The sequence below is a fragment of the Mytilus edulis genome, chromosome 7 (assembly GCF_963676685.1).
Source record: "Mytilus edulis chromosome 7, xbMytEdul2.2, whole genome shotgun sequence".
NCBI classification, from domain to species: Eukaryota; Metazoa; Mollusca; class Bivalvia; order Mytilida; family Mytilidae; genus Mytilus; species Mytilus edulis.
The window spans coordinates 10,681,030-10,696,803 of NC_092350.1; the positions used below are offsets into that span (position 1 = coordinate 10,681,030).

A 15,774-nucleotide genomic window follows, 5' to 3' on the forward strand; every position below is an offset into this window, starting at 1 on the left:
AGTTATATCTAGCAACAACACCAGCATATACTACTTGATATCAAAACTTTTACTTTCATTCAATTATTTTAAACTTTTGAACTAAACTTTGAATTTTACAAACCATTCACAATCATGTTTTTCTGTTTATATGAAAATAAAAGGCTCAAATGACCTTGTATCAATCACTTCACAGCCAATTTTTATGTGTTGAGAAATACTATCAACCATTCAGTATAGAAAATCTAGATTTCATGTAATCAAATATATAATATAACCTGAAACATTTAGTTTTTTTTTTGTCTCCTGCTTTCACATAAAAGTTATACATTAATCTCATGTAAATGAAAGTAAAAGTTTTTATGACTACAAGCAGCACAATAGTTTTGTAGTTTACCTCTTCTATCCATTACACTATTGCTATTTCCTATTAATAAAATCAATTCAACTTTAAAACATAGAAAAAATTTAAAGAAAAAATACAGCATTACTTCCATTGCTCTTTACTCAAAGATTGTTTACAGATAATGGATGTTGTTCTCATTTTTTTTTCTGTTATTCAATGTTATATGTGCATCATAGATTTTGTGATTGTAAATACTATGCATGGAGTGAATGCTTGTGATAATAATTGTCATTCTACGTATATATGGATGGTATTTGAGTTATTTATCAATAATTAGCATGTGACTCAGGGTAATGATATGTAATATTGAAATTTTAAGGAATATGTATATTGATATTTGGAATTCTAATGATTACCTATGTGTTACAGAAATTTAAAAATAAGATAATTACCTGCAACAGGAAGTGCTGTATTATTAATTTGCATCCTGGGAAATATCCACCTTCCATTGTCTTCATCCCATTTACATTCCTTCTTAACTCTATCAATATTTGCATAGTTACAATCCCTCCTCAAACAAGGATGAATTTTGTCTATCAATCCTTCCAATAGTAAGAGTTGTCTTTCTTGTTTTCGGATTGTATCAAGATAATCTATTCTTTCAAATTGGAACTCTGACTGTATGTCTATAATATCTCTTTCTAATGATTCAATCTACAGAAAAGTAACATAACGATCTAACTATCGTAGGTGGGGCATAAAAATTAAGAAATTAAGAACAAACCACATTCGATCTATACTTCAGCATAATTATCATTAGTTATATCATAGTGGTATACATGTTAAATTCCTATTTTTCTCATGGTTTGCAGTGTTCTCCCCAAGATTTTTGGATAGCGCTGTGGTAAGCGCGTAACTTTCCACAATTCTCAGTATCTTTGTCGCAGCGCACGGTTTGTTTGTAATTGATTTGTTATGTGTTTTTCTTATATTATGCTATTGATGTTTTCCCTTGTAATGATCGATGTACTCATCATGCTCATGGAAGTTACCCCTTTGTTTGTTTTAAATGTTATTGTCTGGATATAGAAGAAGAGTCTTTTTTTTCCATTGTAAATTCATATAATCCTCATATTATCTGTGTATAAAACCCAAGGAGAAGTCTTTTTCCATGATGGGTCTATACCAGACTGCCTATGTGAAGATTTCTTATTACTAACAGAACATGTAGGACCAACAATAAAGTAATTGTCAGCTTCTGTGTTTGGTTTTGTAACACACTGTAGCAGTGTACTGTTAACCTTACGACATTTGACAGGAATTGACATTTTTTAGCATAATGATTTCTCATTTTACTGATCTTAATGTTTTATAATATTCAAATGGCTGGACATCAAGGGTGAATTTCTCAAGTCATGTCAGCTTGGGGTTCGTTTTTCTAATTATATCCTCTCCATTGTTTTCAAATGGTAAAATTCATTACTGCAGAATTGCTGACTAAACAATTATTAGTTCGAAAAGGTGATAATTAATACTTCAAAGACGTGCTCATTTTCGGGGTTCGTATGGATAGTAATCCCGGCAAATTGTAACAAACCACAGGCACTTGTTTCTGTCAATATGGGGTTTACTATCCATACCCATACGAAAAATCCCTGTTTTCATACCGTTATGGATAGTAAACACCATATTGACAGAAACAAGTGCCTGTGTAACAAACACCTGTGGCTGTGTTTGATCATTTTTAAATCATCATTTGTTCTCAAAGTTAGTAAAAAAAGTTTGTGAGTGTCGTCGGGAAATGCAGTCAATTTATTTCATCTCATTTCATTCATATATGCTTCTAGTTTTTAGTTTCTTGTGTATAATTCGGAGTTTAGTATGACATCCATTATCACTGTACTAGTATACATATTTTTAGGGGCCAGCTGAATGACACCTATGGGTGCGGGAATTCTCGCTACATTGAAGACCCATTGGTGGCCTTCGGCTGTTGTCTGCTCTGTGGTCGGGTTGTTGTCGCTTTGACACATTCCCCATTTCCTTTCTCAATTTTATTCTATATATTTTTTTAATTAAAACAATAGATGTCAATGTTGAAATCTTTGTTTATTTTGATCTTACAAAGTCGCCATTTGGTAAAATTTATTAGACTGGTCCTGCAGAGTTACTTCATACAACATATTTTTCATTCAGAAATAGTAAACCAGTCGATCACGTGATCCAAAGTGAAAAATATGCGGGAAATTTGAAAAAAATTACGAAAAATATATAGCGACGCGCTTGAGTTGGATAGCGCTGCAGTCAGAGCAATAAAACAGCGGGAAATTGTGATAGCGCTGAAAAGCACAGCGCTAAAAGGGCCTGGGGAGAACACTGGTTTGTACAGGTTCAAGTTTTTATGAGGAATTTTAGTTTCAAATATCCACATCATATATCTCAGGTTTTTTTTTATAGATGATCTTACTGTTAGTTTACCACTGTTGTTTTCACATAAATTCTTGATAAATATGTTACATATAATAGAGAGAATGAAAAATGCATGTCTTTTTGTTTGCATCTGTCCTAAGTCAGGAACTTGATGTTCTTTGGTTCCATTTGTCAATAAGTGTTTCTCGTCTTTTATTTAGATTAGAAGGTTGGTTTTCTGTTTGATTTGTTTTACACTTGTTATTTTGGGCCCTTTATAGCTTGCTGCTTTGTGTGAGCCAAGGCTCTGTATTGAAGACTGTACTTCGAACTATAATGGTTAACTTTTACAAATTGTTACTTGGATGGAGAGTTGTCTCATTGGCACTCATACCATATATTCTTATATCTATGAGCTGACAACATCAATTCGTGTAATACATCTTTATTATACCTTGTCTTTTTCCTTCTCTAAAACTTTATTTTTAGCTTGTAACTCTGCCTGCGTATCATCATAAATCTCCAACATGATAAAGTCATCATCCATGTTAGCTATGGCCTCTGTTGACAAGAAAAAATATATCAGTACCACAACTCACTCCAGCATTAGATGTATATTATAAAAAGATTATCAAATTGAAAGAGGATTGAATAAATATAATTGATATAAAATTTACATATATCTGAGCAAATTAAAGTTATAAATAAAACATAACCTAAGTCATTCAAGTATGACAAGTAGGCCATAGTGGCTTAGTAAAGCCTTAGTTGTGGTTTCTGTTCAATTAATTACCCATAAGCCTTTCCTTCCTTTCATCTGCAACCAACTGTCTATTTTTTCTTCTTTCTTTCATTTCTGCATTATCACTCTGTTCACCTCCTACCATCTGTCTTTCTAACTCTTGTAATCTGCAGCAATACCATATATATAATCATATTATTAACAGCTCAACTCAAATTTTAATAGAATTGCGTTTTTACATTCAAAGCCAACCAACCTTCAAATACATACACTTCTTAGAACACATTATATCCATTGTTGAATCGTGTATTACTTTTAGAGCTATATAAGTATGTAGAACTGCTAGCGATGATCTACTACATTAATGTTTAAATTCCTAATTTAATCTCACTTTTATTTTTTGTATGTACTTGAAGAGAGCAGTAAAATTGCAGAGTAAGTTTCTTTTCACTAGTCTGAACCCTCTTTTGTGTCTGTTTCTGTTGTAACTTTATATCCATTTCAGTTGGAGAAAACTATGGTCCCCCAATCTCTCATCAGTTTCTATATTTTTTAACTACAATACCCTTATCATTTTCTTACCTTTTTAAAGCCTCTTCCTGCTGGTGTTTAATTTGGTCCTGCATGTTTGTTTGAGTAGGAGAAGAACTAGGTGCCACCAGACCTTCATCATTTTCTTACCTTTTTAAAGCCTCTTCCTGTTGGTGTTTAATTTGGTCCTGCATGTTTGTTTGAGTTGGAGAAGAACTTGGTGCCACCAGACCTTCATTATTTTCTTACTTTTTAAAGCCTCTTCCTGTTGGTGTTTAATTTGGTCCTGCATGTTTGTTTGAGTAGGAGAAGAACTTGGTGCCACCAGACCTTCATCATTTTCTTACCTTTTTAAAGCCTCTTCCTGCTGGTGTTTAATTTGGTCCTGCATGTTTGTTTGAGTTGGAGAAGAACTCGGTGCCACCAGACCTTCATCATTTTCTTACCTTTTTAAAGCCTCTTCCTGCTGGTGTTTAATTTGGTCCTGCATGTTTGTTTAAGTTGGAGAAGAACTAGGTGCCACCAGACCTTCATCATTTTCTTACCTTTTTAAAGCCTCTTCCTGCTGGTGTTTAATTTGGTCCTGCATGTTTGTTTGAGTTGGAGAAGAACTAGGTGCCACCTGACCTTCATCATTTTCTTACCTTTTTAAAGCCTCCTCCTGCTGGTGTTTAATTTGGTCCTGCATGTTTGTTTGAGTAGGAGAAGAACTTGGTGCCACCAGACCTTCATCATTTTCTTACCTTTTTAAAGCCTCTTCCTGCTGGTGTTTAATTTGGTCCTGCATGTTTGTTTGAGTTGGAGAAGAACTAGGTGCCACCTGACCTTCATCATTTTCTTACCTTTTTAAAGCCTCCTCCTGCTGGTGTTTAATTTGGTCCTGCATGTTTGTTTGAGTAGGAGAAGAACTTGGTGCCACCAGACCTTCATCATTTTCTTACCTTTTTAAAGCCTCTTCCTGCTGGTGTTTAATTTGGTCCTGCATGTTTGTTTGAGTAGGAGAAGAACTTGGTGCCACCAGACCTTCATCATTTCCTTACCTTTTTAAAGCCTCTTCCTGTTGGTGTTTAATTTGGTCCTGCATGTTTGTTTGAGTAGGAGAGGAACTAGGTGCCACCAGACCTTCATCATTTTCTTACCTTTTTAAAGCCTCTTCCTGCTGGTGTTTAATTTGGTCCTGCATGTTTGTTTGAGTAGGAGAGGAACTAGGTGCCACCAGACCTTCATCATTTTCTTACCTTTTTAAAGCCTCTTCCTGCTGGTGTTTAATTTGGTCCTGCATGTTTGTTTGAGTTGGAGAAGAACTAGGTGCCACCAGACCTTCATCATTTTCTTACCTTTTTAAAGCCTCTTCCTGTTGGTGTTTAATTTGGTCCTGCATGTTTGTTTGAGTTGGAGAAGAACTAGGTGCCACCAGACCCTCCTCATTTTCTTACCTTTTTTAAAGCCTCTTCCTGTTGGTGTTTAATTTGGTCCTGCATGTTTGTTTGAGTTGGAGAAGAACTAGGTGCCACCAGACCTTCATCATTTTCTTACCTTTTTAAAGCCTCTTCCTGCTGGTGTTTAATTTGGTCCTGCATGTTTGTTTGAGTAGGAGAAGAACTTGGTGCCACCAGACCTTCATCATTTTCTTACCTTTTTAAAGCCTCTTCCTGTTGGTGTTTAATTTGGTCCTGCATGTTTGTTTGAGTAGGAGAAGAACTAGGTGCCACCAGACCTTCATCATTTTCTTACCTTTTTAAAGCCTCTTCCTGCTGGTGTTTAATTTGGTCCTGCATGTTTGTTTAAGTTGGAGAAGAACTAGGTGCCACCAGACCTTCATCATTTTCTTACCTTTTTAAAGCCTCTTCCTGCTGGTGTTTAATTTGGTCCTGCATGTTTGTTTAAGTTGGAGAAGAACTAGGTGCCACCAGACCTTCATCATTTTCTTACCTTTTTAAAGCCTCTTCCTGCTGGTGTTTAATTTGGTCCTGCATGTTTGTTTGAGTTGGAGAAGAACTTGGTGCCACCAGACCTTCATCATTTTCTTACCTTTTTAAAGCCTCTTCCTGCTGGTGTTTAATTTGGTCCTGCATGTTAGTTTGAGTTGGAGAAGAACTAGGTGCCACCAGACCTTCATCATTTTCTTACCTTTTTAAAGCCTCTTCCTGCTGGTGTTTAATTTGGTCCTGCATGTTTGTTTGAGTTGGAGAAGAACTAGGTGCCACCAGACCCTCCTCATTTTCTTACCTTTTTAAAGCCTCTTCCTGCTGGTGTTTAATTTGGTCCTGCATGTTTGTTTGAGTTGGAGAAGAACTTGGTGCCACCAGACCCTCCTCATTTTCTTACCTTTTTAAAGCCTCTTCCTGCTGGTGTTTAATTTGGTCCTGCATGTTTGTTTGAGTTGGAGAAGAACTAGGTGCCACCAGACCTTCATCATTTTCTTACCTTTTTAAAGCCTCTTCCTGTTGGTGTTTAATTTGGTCCTGCATGTTTGTTTGAGTTGGAGAAGAACTTGGTGCCACCAGACCTTCATCATTTTCTTACCTTTTTAAAGCCTCTTCCTGCTGGTGTTTAATTTGGTCCTGCATGTTAGTTTGAGTTGGAGAAGAACTTGGTGCCACCAGACCTTCATCATTTTCTTACCTTTTTAAAGCCTCTTCCTGTTGGTGTTTAATTTGGTCCTGCATGTTTGTTTGAGTTGGAGAAGAACTTGGTGCCACCAGACCTTCATCATTTTCTTACCTTTTTAAAGCCTCTTCCTGTTGGTGTTTAATTTGGTCCTGCATGTTAGTTTGAGTAGGAGAAGAACTTGGTGCCACCAGACCTTCATCATTTCCTTACCTTTTTAAAGCCTCTTCCTGCTGGTGTTTAATTTGGTCCTGCATGTTTGTTTGAGTTGGAGAAGAACTTGGTGCCACCAGACCTTCATCATTTTCTTACCTTTTTAAAGCCTCTTCCTGTTGGTGTTTAATTTGGTCCTGCATGTTAGTTTGAGTAGGAGAAGAACTTGGTGCCACCAGACCTTCATCATTTTCTTACCTTTTTAAAGCCTCTTCCTGTTGGTGTTTAATTTGGTCCTGCATGTTTGTTTGAGTTGGAGAAGAACTTGGTGCCACCAGACCTTCATCATTTCCTTACCTTTTTAAAGCCTCTTCCTGTTGGTGTTTAATTTGGTCCTGCATGTTTGTTTGAGTCGGAGAAGAACTTGGTGCCACCAGACCTTCATCATTTTCTTACCTTTTTAAAGCCTCCTCCTGCTGGTGTTTAATTTGGTCCTGCATGTTAGTTTGAGTAGGAGAAGAACTAGGTGCCACCAGACCTTCATCATTTCCTTACCTTTTTAAAGCCTCTTCCTGTTGGTGTTTAATTTGGTCCTGCATGTTTGTTTGAGTAGGAGAAGAACTTGGTGCCACCAGACCTTCATCATTTCCTTACCTTTTTAAAGCCTCTTCCTGTTGGTGTTTAATTTGGTCCTGCATGTTTGTTTGAGTCGGAGAAGAACTTGGTGCCACCAGACCTTCATCATTTTCTTACCTTTTTAAAGCCTCTTCCTGCTGGTGTTTAATTTGGTCCTGCATGTTTGTTTGAGTAGGAGAAGAACTTGGTGCCACCAGACCTTCATCATTTTCTTACCTTTTTAAAGCCTCTTCCTGCTGGTGTTTAATTTGGTCCTGCATGTTTGTTTGAGTAGGAGAAGAACTTGGTACCACCAGACCTTCATCATTTTCTTACCTTTTTAAAGCCTCTTCCTGCTGGTGTTTAATTTGGTCCTGCATGTTAGTTTGAGTAGGAGAAGAACTAGGTGCCACCAGACCTTCATCATTTCCTTACCTTTTTAAAGCCTCTTCCTGTTGGTGTTTAATTTTGTCCTGCATGTTTGTTTGAGTTGGAGAAGAACTTGGTGCCACCAGACCTTCATCATTTCCTTACCTTTTTAAAGCCTCTTCCTGTTGGTGTTTAATTTGGTCCTGCATGTTTGTTTGAGTCGGAGAAGAACTTGGTGCCACCAGACCTTCATCATTTTCTTACCTTTTTAAAGCCTCTTCCTGTTGGTGTTTAATTTGGTCCTGCATGTTTGTTTGAGTTGGAGAAGAACTTGGTGCCACCAGACCTTCATTATTTTCTTACCTTTTTAAAGCCTCTTCCTGTTGGTGTTTAATTTGGTCCTGCATGTTTGTTTGAGTTGGAGAAGAACTTGGTGCCACCAGACCTTCATCATTTTCTTACCTTTTTAAAGCCTCTTCCTGTTGGTGTTTAATTTGGTCCTGCATGTTTGTTTGAGTCGGAGAAGAACTTGGTGCCACCAGACCTTCATCATTTTCTTACCTTTTTAAAGCCTCTTCCTGCTGGTGTTTAATTTGGTCCTGCATGTTAGTTTGAGTTGGAGAAGAACTTGGTGCCACCAGACCTTCATCATTTTCTTACCTTTTTAAAGCCTCTTCCTGCTGGTGTTTAATTTGGTCCTGCATGTTTGTTTGAGTTGGAGAAGAACTTGGTGCCACCAGACCTTCATCATTTTCTTATCTTTTTAAAGCCTCCTCCTGTTGGTGTTTAATTTGGTCCTGCATGTTTGTTTGAGTAGGAGAAGAACTTGGTGCCACCAGACCTTCATCATTTTCTTACCTTTTTAAAGCCTCCTCCTGTTGGTGTTTAATTTGGTCCTGCATGTTTGTTTGAGTAGGAGAAGAACTTGGTGCCACCAGACCTTCATCATTTCTTACCTTTTTAAAGCCTCCTCCTGTTGGTGTTTAATTTGGTCCTGCATGTTTGTTTGAGTTGGAGAAGAACTAGGTGCCACCAGACCTTCATCATTTTCTTACCTTTTTAAAGCCTCCTCCTGCTGGTGTTTAATTTGGTCCTGCATGTTTATTTGAGTAGGAGAAGAACTAGGTGCCACCAGACCTTCATCATTTTCTTACCTTTTTAAAGCCTCCTCCTGTTGGTGTTTAATTTGGTCCTGCATGTTTGTTTGAGTTGGAGAAGAACTAGGTGCCACCAGACCTTCATCATTTCCTTACCTTTTTAAAGCCTCCTCCTGTTGGTGTTTAATTTGGTCCTGCATGTTTGTTTGAGTTGGAGAAGAACTTGGTGCCACCAGACCTTCATCATTTTCTTACCTTTTTAAAGCCTCTTCCTGCTGGTGTTTAATTTGGTCCTGCATGTTAGTTTGAGTTGGAGAAGAACTTGGTGCCACCAGACCTTCATCATTTTCTTACCTTTTTAAAGCCTCTTCCTGTTGGTGTTTAATTTGGTCCTGCATGTTTGTTTGAGTTGGAGAAGAACTTGGTGCCACCAGACCTTCATCATTTTCTTACCTTTTTAAAGCCTCTTCCTGTTGGTGTTTAATTTGGTCCTGCATGTTAGTTTGAGTAGGAGAAGAACTTGGTGCCACCAGACCTTCATCATTTTCTTACCTTTTTAAAGCCTCTTCCTGTTGGTGTTTAATTTGGTCCTGCATGTTAGTTTGAGTAGGAGAAGAACTTGGTGCCACCAGACCTTCATCATTTTCTTACCTTTTTAAAGCCTCTTCCTGTTGGTGTTTAATTTGGTCCTGCATGTTTGTTTGAGTTGGAGAAGAACTTGGTGCCACCAGACCTTCATCATTTCCTTACCTTTTTAAAGCCTCTTCCTGTTGGTGTTTAATTTGGTCCTGCATGTTTGTTTGAGTCGGAGAAGAACTTGGTGCCACCAGACCTTCATCATTTTCTTACCTTTTTAAAGCCTCCTCCTGCTGGTGTTTAATTTGGTCCTGCATGTTAGTTTGAGTAGGAGAAGAACTAGGTGCCACCAGACCTTCATCATTTCCTTACCTTTTTAAAGCCTCTTCCTGTTGGTGTTTAATTTGGTCCTGCATGTTTGTTTGAGTAGGAGAAGAACTTGGTGCCACCAGACCTTCATCATTTCCTTACCTTTTTAAAGCCTCTTCCTGTTGGTGTTTAATTTGGTCCTGCATGTTTGTTTGAGTCGGAGAAGAACTTGGTGCCACCAGACCTTCATCATTTTCTTACCTTTTTAAAGCCTCTTCCTGCTGGTGTTTAATTTGGTCCTGCATGTTTGTTTGAGTAGGAGAAGAACTTGGTGCCACCAGACCTTCATCATTTTCTTACCTTTTTAAAGCCTCTTCCTGCTGGTGTTTAATTTGGTCCTGCATGTTTGTTTGAGTAGGAGAAGAACTTGGTACCACCAGACCTTCATCATTTTCTTACCTTTTTAAAGCCTCTTCCTGCTGGTGTTTAATTTGGTCCTGCATGTTAGTTTGAGTAGGAGAAGAACTAGGTGCCACCAGACCTTCATCATTTCCTTACCTTTTTAAAGCCTCTTCCTGTTGGTGTTTAATTTTGTCCTGCATGTTTGTTTGAGTTGGAGAAGAACTTGGTGCCACCAGACCTTCATCATTTCCTTACCTTTTTAAAGCCTCTTCCTGTTGGTGTTTAATTTGGTCCTGCATGTTTGTTTGAGTCGGAGAAGAACTTGGTGCCACCAGACCTTCATCATTTTCTTACCTTTTTAAAGCCTCTTCCTGTTGGTGTTTAATTTGGTCCTGCATGTTTGTTTGAGTTGGAGAAGAACTTGGTGCCACCAGACCTTCATTATTTTCTTACCTTTTTAAAGCCTCTTCCTGTTGGTGTTTAATTTGGTCCTGCATGTTTGTTTGAGTTGGAGAAGAACTTGGTGCCACCAGACCTTCATCATTTTCTTACCTTTTTAAAGCCTCTTCCTGTTGGTGTTTAATTTGGTCCTGCATGTTTGTTTGAGTCGGAGAAGAACTTGGTGCCACCAGACCTTCATCATTTTCTTACCTTTTTAAAGCCTCTTCCTGCTGGTGTTTAATTTGGTCCTGCATGTTAGTTTGAGTTGGAGAAGAACTTGGTGCCACCAGACCTTCATCATTTTCTTACCTTTTTAAAGCCTCTTCCTGCTGGTGTTTAATTTGGTCCTGCATGTTTGTTTGAGTTGGAGAAGAACTTGGTGCCACCAGACCTTCATCATTTTCTTATCTTTTTAAAGCCTCCTCCTGTTGGTGTTTAATTTGGTCCTGCATGTTTGTTTGAGTAGGAGAAGAACTTGGTGCCACCAGACCTTCATCATTTTCTTACCTTTTTAAAGCCTCCTCCTGTTGGTGTTTAATTTGGTCCTGCATGTTTGTTTGAGTAGGAGAAGAACTTGGTGCCACCAGACCTTCATCATTTCTTACCTTTTTAAAGCCTCCTCCTGTTGGTGTTTAATTTGGTCCTGCATGTTTGTTTGAGTTGGAGAAGAACTAGGTGCCACCAGACCTTCATCATTTTCTTACCTTTTTAAAGCCTCCTCCTGCTGGTGTTTAATTTGGTCCTGCATGTTTATTTGAGTAGGAGAAGAACTATGTGCCACCAGACCTTCATCATTTTCTTACCTTTTTAAAGCCTCCTCCTGTTGGTGTTTAATTTGGTCCTGCATGTTTGTTTGAGTTGGAGAAGAACTAGGTGCCACCAGACCTTCATCATTTCCTTACCTTTTTAAAGCCTCCTCCTGTTGGTGTTTAATTTGGTCCTGCATGTTTGTTTGAGTTGGAGAAGAACTTGGTGCCACCAGACCTTCATCATTTTCTTACCTTTTTAAAGCCTCCTCCTGTTGGTGTTTAATTTGGTCCTGCATGTTTGTTTGAGTTGGAGAAGAACTAGGTTCCACCAGACCTTCATCATTTTCTTACCTTTTTAAAGCCTCTTCCTGCTGGTGTTTAATTTGGTCCTGCATGTTTGTTTGAGTTGGAGAAGAACTAGGTGCCACCAGACCTTCATCATTTTCTTACCTTTTTAAAGCCTCTTCCTGCTGGTGTTTAATTTGGTCCTGCATGTTTGTTTGAGTTGGAGAAGAACTTGGTGCCACCAGACCTTCATCATTGTTTAACATGGGTACACCATCTATCATGATGGCAGTAACTTCCTCCTCTGCTCCAGGCTCTAAGCTCTAAAACAGAATATTGCATGTTATACAACAACACCTACAAAACATGGAGAATTAAAGTGTTAATAAATATAAGTCTTAGGCAATTGCTGAATTTTCTTTTAAGATAATCCATTTCTAAGGGAACTCAGATGTGAGTGGTCTAAGTAGTTACCCTACAGTAATCACTAGCCTGTCAGCACTGAGGTTGAAAATACCAACCCTCCCTGTGGCAGGTGCATTCTACTCCAATCTTTATTGATATAGAAGGCTAGTTTTCCTGCTATAAGCATGCTTATCCCTGCAAGTTTCTGCTGATAAACATTTTACCCTTGAACTCTTTAATGTTTTGATTTATACAGAAGGTCAATAATCAGCTGATTGCAATCCCTCATTTTACCATGAATACATATTTTATATATAAGCAAAGTTTTTCTACCCTGTATACCACATTGCCTCACATTCTCATTAAGAAAAAATTCACACACCTAATTAAATGGGCATTTAAAAAGTCAGAATGTGAATATACATGTTCAAACTCTTTTAGGTCCTTTTTCGTAGCAATAAACAAAAAAACTATGTCAATTGGACATGCTTTGATACTATATATGCCCTTGAATTTTTACTAGATAACATTTTTGTTCGCTTTGGGGATTCCGTATATCGTCAGATTATCGGAATTCCAATGGGGACTAACTGTGCACCACTTATTGCGGACCTGTTTTTGTATTGCTATGAGTTACAATTTATGACAAAAATAAGCAAAGACCCATCGAAACAACATCTGATAAACAAATTTAATAATACTTTTAGATATTTGGATGATATTTTGGCTCTCAATAATGACGACTTCAGTATGTATATTAAAGAAATTTATCCTGTTGAACTTACTTTAAATAAAGCTAATACTAACAATGACCACTGCCCTTTCCTCGATCTTGATATCTATATCACTAACGGAAAGCTGAATACTAAAATTTATGATAAAAGAGATGATTTTTCATTTCCTATCGTTAATTATCCATTTTTAGATGGTGACGTTCCCTTGTCACCATCTTACGGTGTTTATATATCTCAACTTGTACGATTCGCTTGTGTATGTAACAATGTTTTAGATTTTAACGAGAGAAATTTATGTATTACTGAAAAATTGTTACACCAGGGTTTTCGATATCACAAACTAGTCAAAACATTTACTAAATTCTATCATCGGTATAAGGACATCATTCGTAAATATAGCTCAACATGCAGACTTCTTGTACGTTCAGGTATTTCACATCCAATTTTTTATGGAAATATTCTTTATAAAGCACAAAGGTGTCAGTATTCACCTCAAAAACTAACAAAACCTTTGAATAGACTTATTAAGAAGGGATATAGTTACGATACTGTTGTCAGGTCATTAAAGATTGCATATTTTGGCATTAATATTGATTCACTTATAGGGTCTTTACATTGGAACTAAACACATTTATTCAAAAACCAGTTGTTGGCATGACACGGGTTATGTTCTTCTCATATATGTTATGATGGTATGATACTAAACCCCTAACGGGAAGGATTGTGCCTGATGTTCATATGATGAAATCATAATCTTTCAGTCAGTTTAATTGAAGTCTGGAGCTGGCATGTCAGTTAACTGCTAGTAGTCTGTTGTTATTTATGTATTATTGTCATTTTGTTTATTTTCTTTGGTTACATCTTCTGACATCAGACTCGGACTTCTCTTGAACTGAATTTTAATGTGCGTATTGTTATGCGTTTACTTTTCTACATTGGCTAGAGGTATAGGGGGAGGGTTGAGATCTCACAAACATGTTTAACCCCACCGCATTTTTGCGCCTGTCCCAAGTCAGGAGCCTCTGGCCTTTGTTAGTCTTGTATTATTTTAATTTTAGTTTCTTGTGTACAATTTGGAAATTAGTATGGCGTTCATTATCACTGAACTAGTATATATTTGTTTAGGGGCCAGTTGAAGGACGCCTCCGGTGCGGGAATTTCTCGCTACATTGAAGACCTGTTGGTGATCTTCTGCTGTTGTTTGTTTTTTTCTATGGTCGGGTTGTTGTCTCTTTGGTACATTCCCCATTTCCATTCTCAATTTTATCTAAATAACTGTCAGATCACATAAAATAAACAATACTACTTTCATTTGCTTTGTATAGATAGGGTCTAGATTCAGAACCTTTCTATGACAAGCAACATGCATGGCCCTACATAAGCCTCCAATTTATATTTTATGAAAAAAAGCTGCCCCATTTGAGCTGGAGTCATTTTGAAAAATGTTTGCTTTGCAACATCCAATTTTTCCCAGAAAAAGCTGATGTACGTACTAAAATAGATGGCAAAAATAATGCCATAACTTTCTATAAATTTAGAAATGACTTGCCATGTAGTGATTAAACTTACCATGGTCATAATCTTCATTTCCCCTGCATCTGAAAGAATAATTTTTTTGTCAATAAGATATTTTGTTTATAGGTTTTCTCTGGCATCTTTTTTTTCTTTATTTCTAAACAATTCTAAATAACTGTAATTTCAGAAATAATGGTGTGCATGTATAATTGTGATTTTTTAAGAAAAGAGAACCATGCAAGGTTAACCATTGCAATTTAAAAAAATTCTAAATAAAAATATATGTATCTGATATCAGAATGTGAGTTCTGATTGTTTGTTTTGCGATACTAACCCAGACACATTATTTGCATTGAAAAACACCTCGCAATATTTTCTGAATTTACAGTAATTACTTAATTACCATGGACATGCAATATAATTCCTGAAGAAATTATGAAAAATATCAAAAACTAATGTGTCAATTTATCCTATTTATGAAGCGGAAAATAAATAGCTATCTATGTTTTATTGAAGAACATTTATCAAGCATTGAACTCTGTAGAAATAATATATTCCATTTTGGCTCATCCCTTATCTTTGGACATCTTATTCTTAGGCTTATTTGTCGTTGTTGTCTAGATACCCCAAACAGACAACTGTAACCTACTCACCTGGTCCCACAGGTAAAGCTTGTCCCATCACAGAAGATGGTCGTTCCTCTCCTTCTTTCTCCACATACTCCGTCTTTGTGATATATTCTGTATTTGTTGTATTCTTATAAACAATCTTAGTGCCCTGTGGTACCACAACGACTGAACCATCAGGCTGCTTGACAGCTGTTTTCCCCTCAGGAACCTGTACAATTGTGCCATCTTCTTGTTTGACAGCAGTGACACCTGGTGGAATGACAACGACTTTGCCGTCTGCTTGTTTGATGGTAGTTGTTCCATCTTTTGATGGTTGGATGACTTCTCCACTTATTACTTCACCATTTGTTTGTGATACTTTTCCTCCTCCTGGTTGCTTTTGTTCCGTTTCTAAATTAAAAGTAAAACATTTTGAAATATTTTTCTTACATCTTTTAATACATGACCAACTAATAATGGGATATAATAAAGGTGATAGTTTACTATATATAGCTATGTTTGAAGTTACTTCACAGCTTATCCTTGTTTATTGTTATTTATCATAAAACACTTGTAGCAAAGAGTGAAATTTATTTCCTTCAAGTTTTAAAATAAGTGTGTTTATTCTATAAATTCAACTTGGGCAATTTAATCTTAACTAGATAAACATACTGAAATAGTAGTAATAACATGATCAAAAGATCTAAACTTAAAACTTAAAACTTAATTCCACACATCTAAAGAAAATGTTTTGCCGATATAAATATACAGAGCCATGGGGCAGCCATGGGGCAGCCATGGGAAAGCCATATAATAATAATGTGTAACAGATTGTAAGAAGAAAGGTTGATGGAATAATTCCGTCTTAAGAAATAGTCATACTTGTTTGTAGTTATAGA

General features: G+C 37.0%; 1 protein-coding gene across 1 annotated transcript in view; it reads right to left on the reverse strand.

Moving 5' to 3' along the window:
* The window catches only part of LOC139482952 (osmotic avoidance abnormal protein 3-like), a 41,911-nt gene that overhangs the window by 9,064 nt on the left and 17,073 nt on the right, over positions 1 to 15,774 (reverse strand). Inside the window, exons 12-18 of the mRNA XM_071266979.1 lie at positions 14,921 to 15,286; positions 14,322 to 14,350; positions 11,779 to 11,936; positions 3,528 to 3,643; positions 3,189 to 3,295; positions 778 to 1,039; positions 377 to 406 (exon numbers count right to left, since the gene is read on the reverse strand). Of these exons, the coding sequence (XP_071123080.1) occupies positions 377 to 406; positions 778 to 1,039; positions 3,189 to 3,295; positions 3,528 to 3,643; positions 11,779 to 11,936; positions 14,322 to 14,350; positions 14,921 to 15,286 (1,068 nt within the window). The remainder of the gene's footprint in view (positions 1 to 376; positions 407 to 777; positions 1,040 to 3,188; positions 3,296 to 3,527; positions 3,644 to 11,778; positions 11,937 to 14,321; positions 14,351 to 14,920; positions 15,287 to 15,774) is intronic.